This window comes from Aptenodytes forsteri, unplaced genomic scaffold (genome assembly GCF_000699145.1).
Source record: "Aptenodytes forsteri isolate BGI_AS27 unplaced genomic scaffold, ASM69914v1 Scaffold54, whole genome shotgun sequence".
NCBI classification, from domain to species: domain Eukaryota; kingdom Metazoa; phylum Chordata; class Aves; order Sphenisciformes; family Spheniscidae; genus Aptenodytes; species Aptenodytes forsteri.
In genome coordinates, this window is record NW_008796044.1 from 9,148,440 (window position 1) to 9,149,362 (window position 923).

Genomic DNA, 923 nt, shown 5'->3' on the forward strand with positions numbered 1-923 from the left:
GGGGCGGCGCTAGGAGGCATGGGGTGGGGAGGCATGAAGGGGACAGTGAGGGCTGCACTGGGAAGACGCAGAAGGGAAAGCTGGGATGCACCAAAGGATACAAAGGGGCCAGCGGGGATGCAGCAGGGACAGCAGGGACATATGATGGGGCGGCTGCAGCAGAGCTGGATGGGATGCACTGGGGATGCAGTGGGACGGTGGGGATGCGTGGAGGGAAGCAGCAACACTGGCAGAGACGTACTGGGGGATGGCACAGATAGGGCAGAGTCGCATTGGGGGATGCAGCAGAGACAGCAGGGATGCACTGGGGTGATGCTGCAGAAATGGAGAGCATGTACAGAGAGGGGGGGATGCACTGGCGATGGCGGAGATGCACTGGCTGGGGCAATGCACTAGAGATTGGGGATGCATGGGGGGGGGGTGTGTGTGCAGCAGAGACAGCAGGGATGCACTGGCACAGAGCAGCAAATATGGCGGGGATGCGCTGGGGGACACAGCAGAGCCGGCTGGGGGTATACCAAGGGATGCATACAGGATGGCACGGATGCACTGAGCGATGCAAGGGAGATTGGCAGGGCTGCAGCATCGGGGCTGCATCAGGGGCTGCAGCGGGGGATGCAGAGGAGGTGAAGGGGCTGCAGCAGGGGGATATGCTGTGGGGAACTGTGGCGATGTGCCCGGGCAGCCCCAGGCAGGGGCAGGCAGTGGGAGCCCTGCGCCCACCTTTGGGCATTGCCGGCATCTCGTCGCCCGAGGCGCGGGTGCCCGGCTCGCCCAGCGGCGTGGCGGCCGGGCTGGACTCGCAGGGGCTGCAGCCCGCTGCCGAGGCCTTGCGGTAGGCGTCCGACTGGCTGCCTGCAGACAAGGGAGAGGGGGGTAGCGTGGGGGGGTTGCCCACATCAGGGCGGGGAGCCAGCACCCCA

At 66.0% G+C, this 923-nt stretch overlaps 1 protein-coding gene across 1 annotated transcript in view; it reads right to left on the reverse strand.

Annotated features, from left to right (window-relative positions):
- Nucleotides 1–9: 9 nt before the first annotated feature.
- The window catches only part of DBN1 (drebrin 1), a 5,677-nt gene continuing 4,763 nt past the window's right edge, over nt 10–923 (reverse strand). Inside the window, exons 11-13 of the mRNA XM_019473787.1 lie at nt 724–855; nt 242–315; nt 10–57 (exon numbers count right to left, since the gene is read on the reverse strand). Coding sequence (XP_019329332.1) covers nt 10–57; nt 242–315; nt 724–855 — 254 coding nt within the window. The remainder of the gene's footprint in view (nt 58–241; nt 316–723; nt 856–923) is intronic.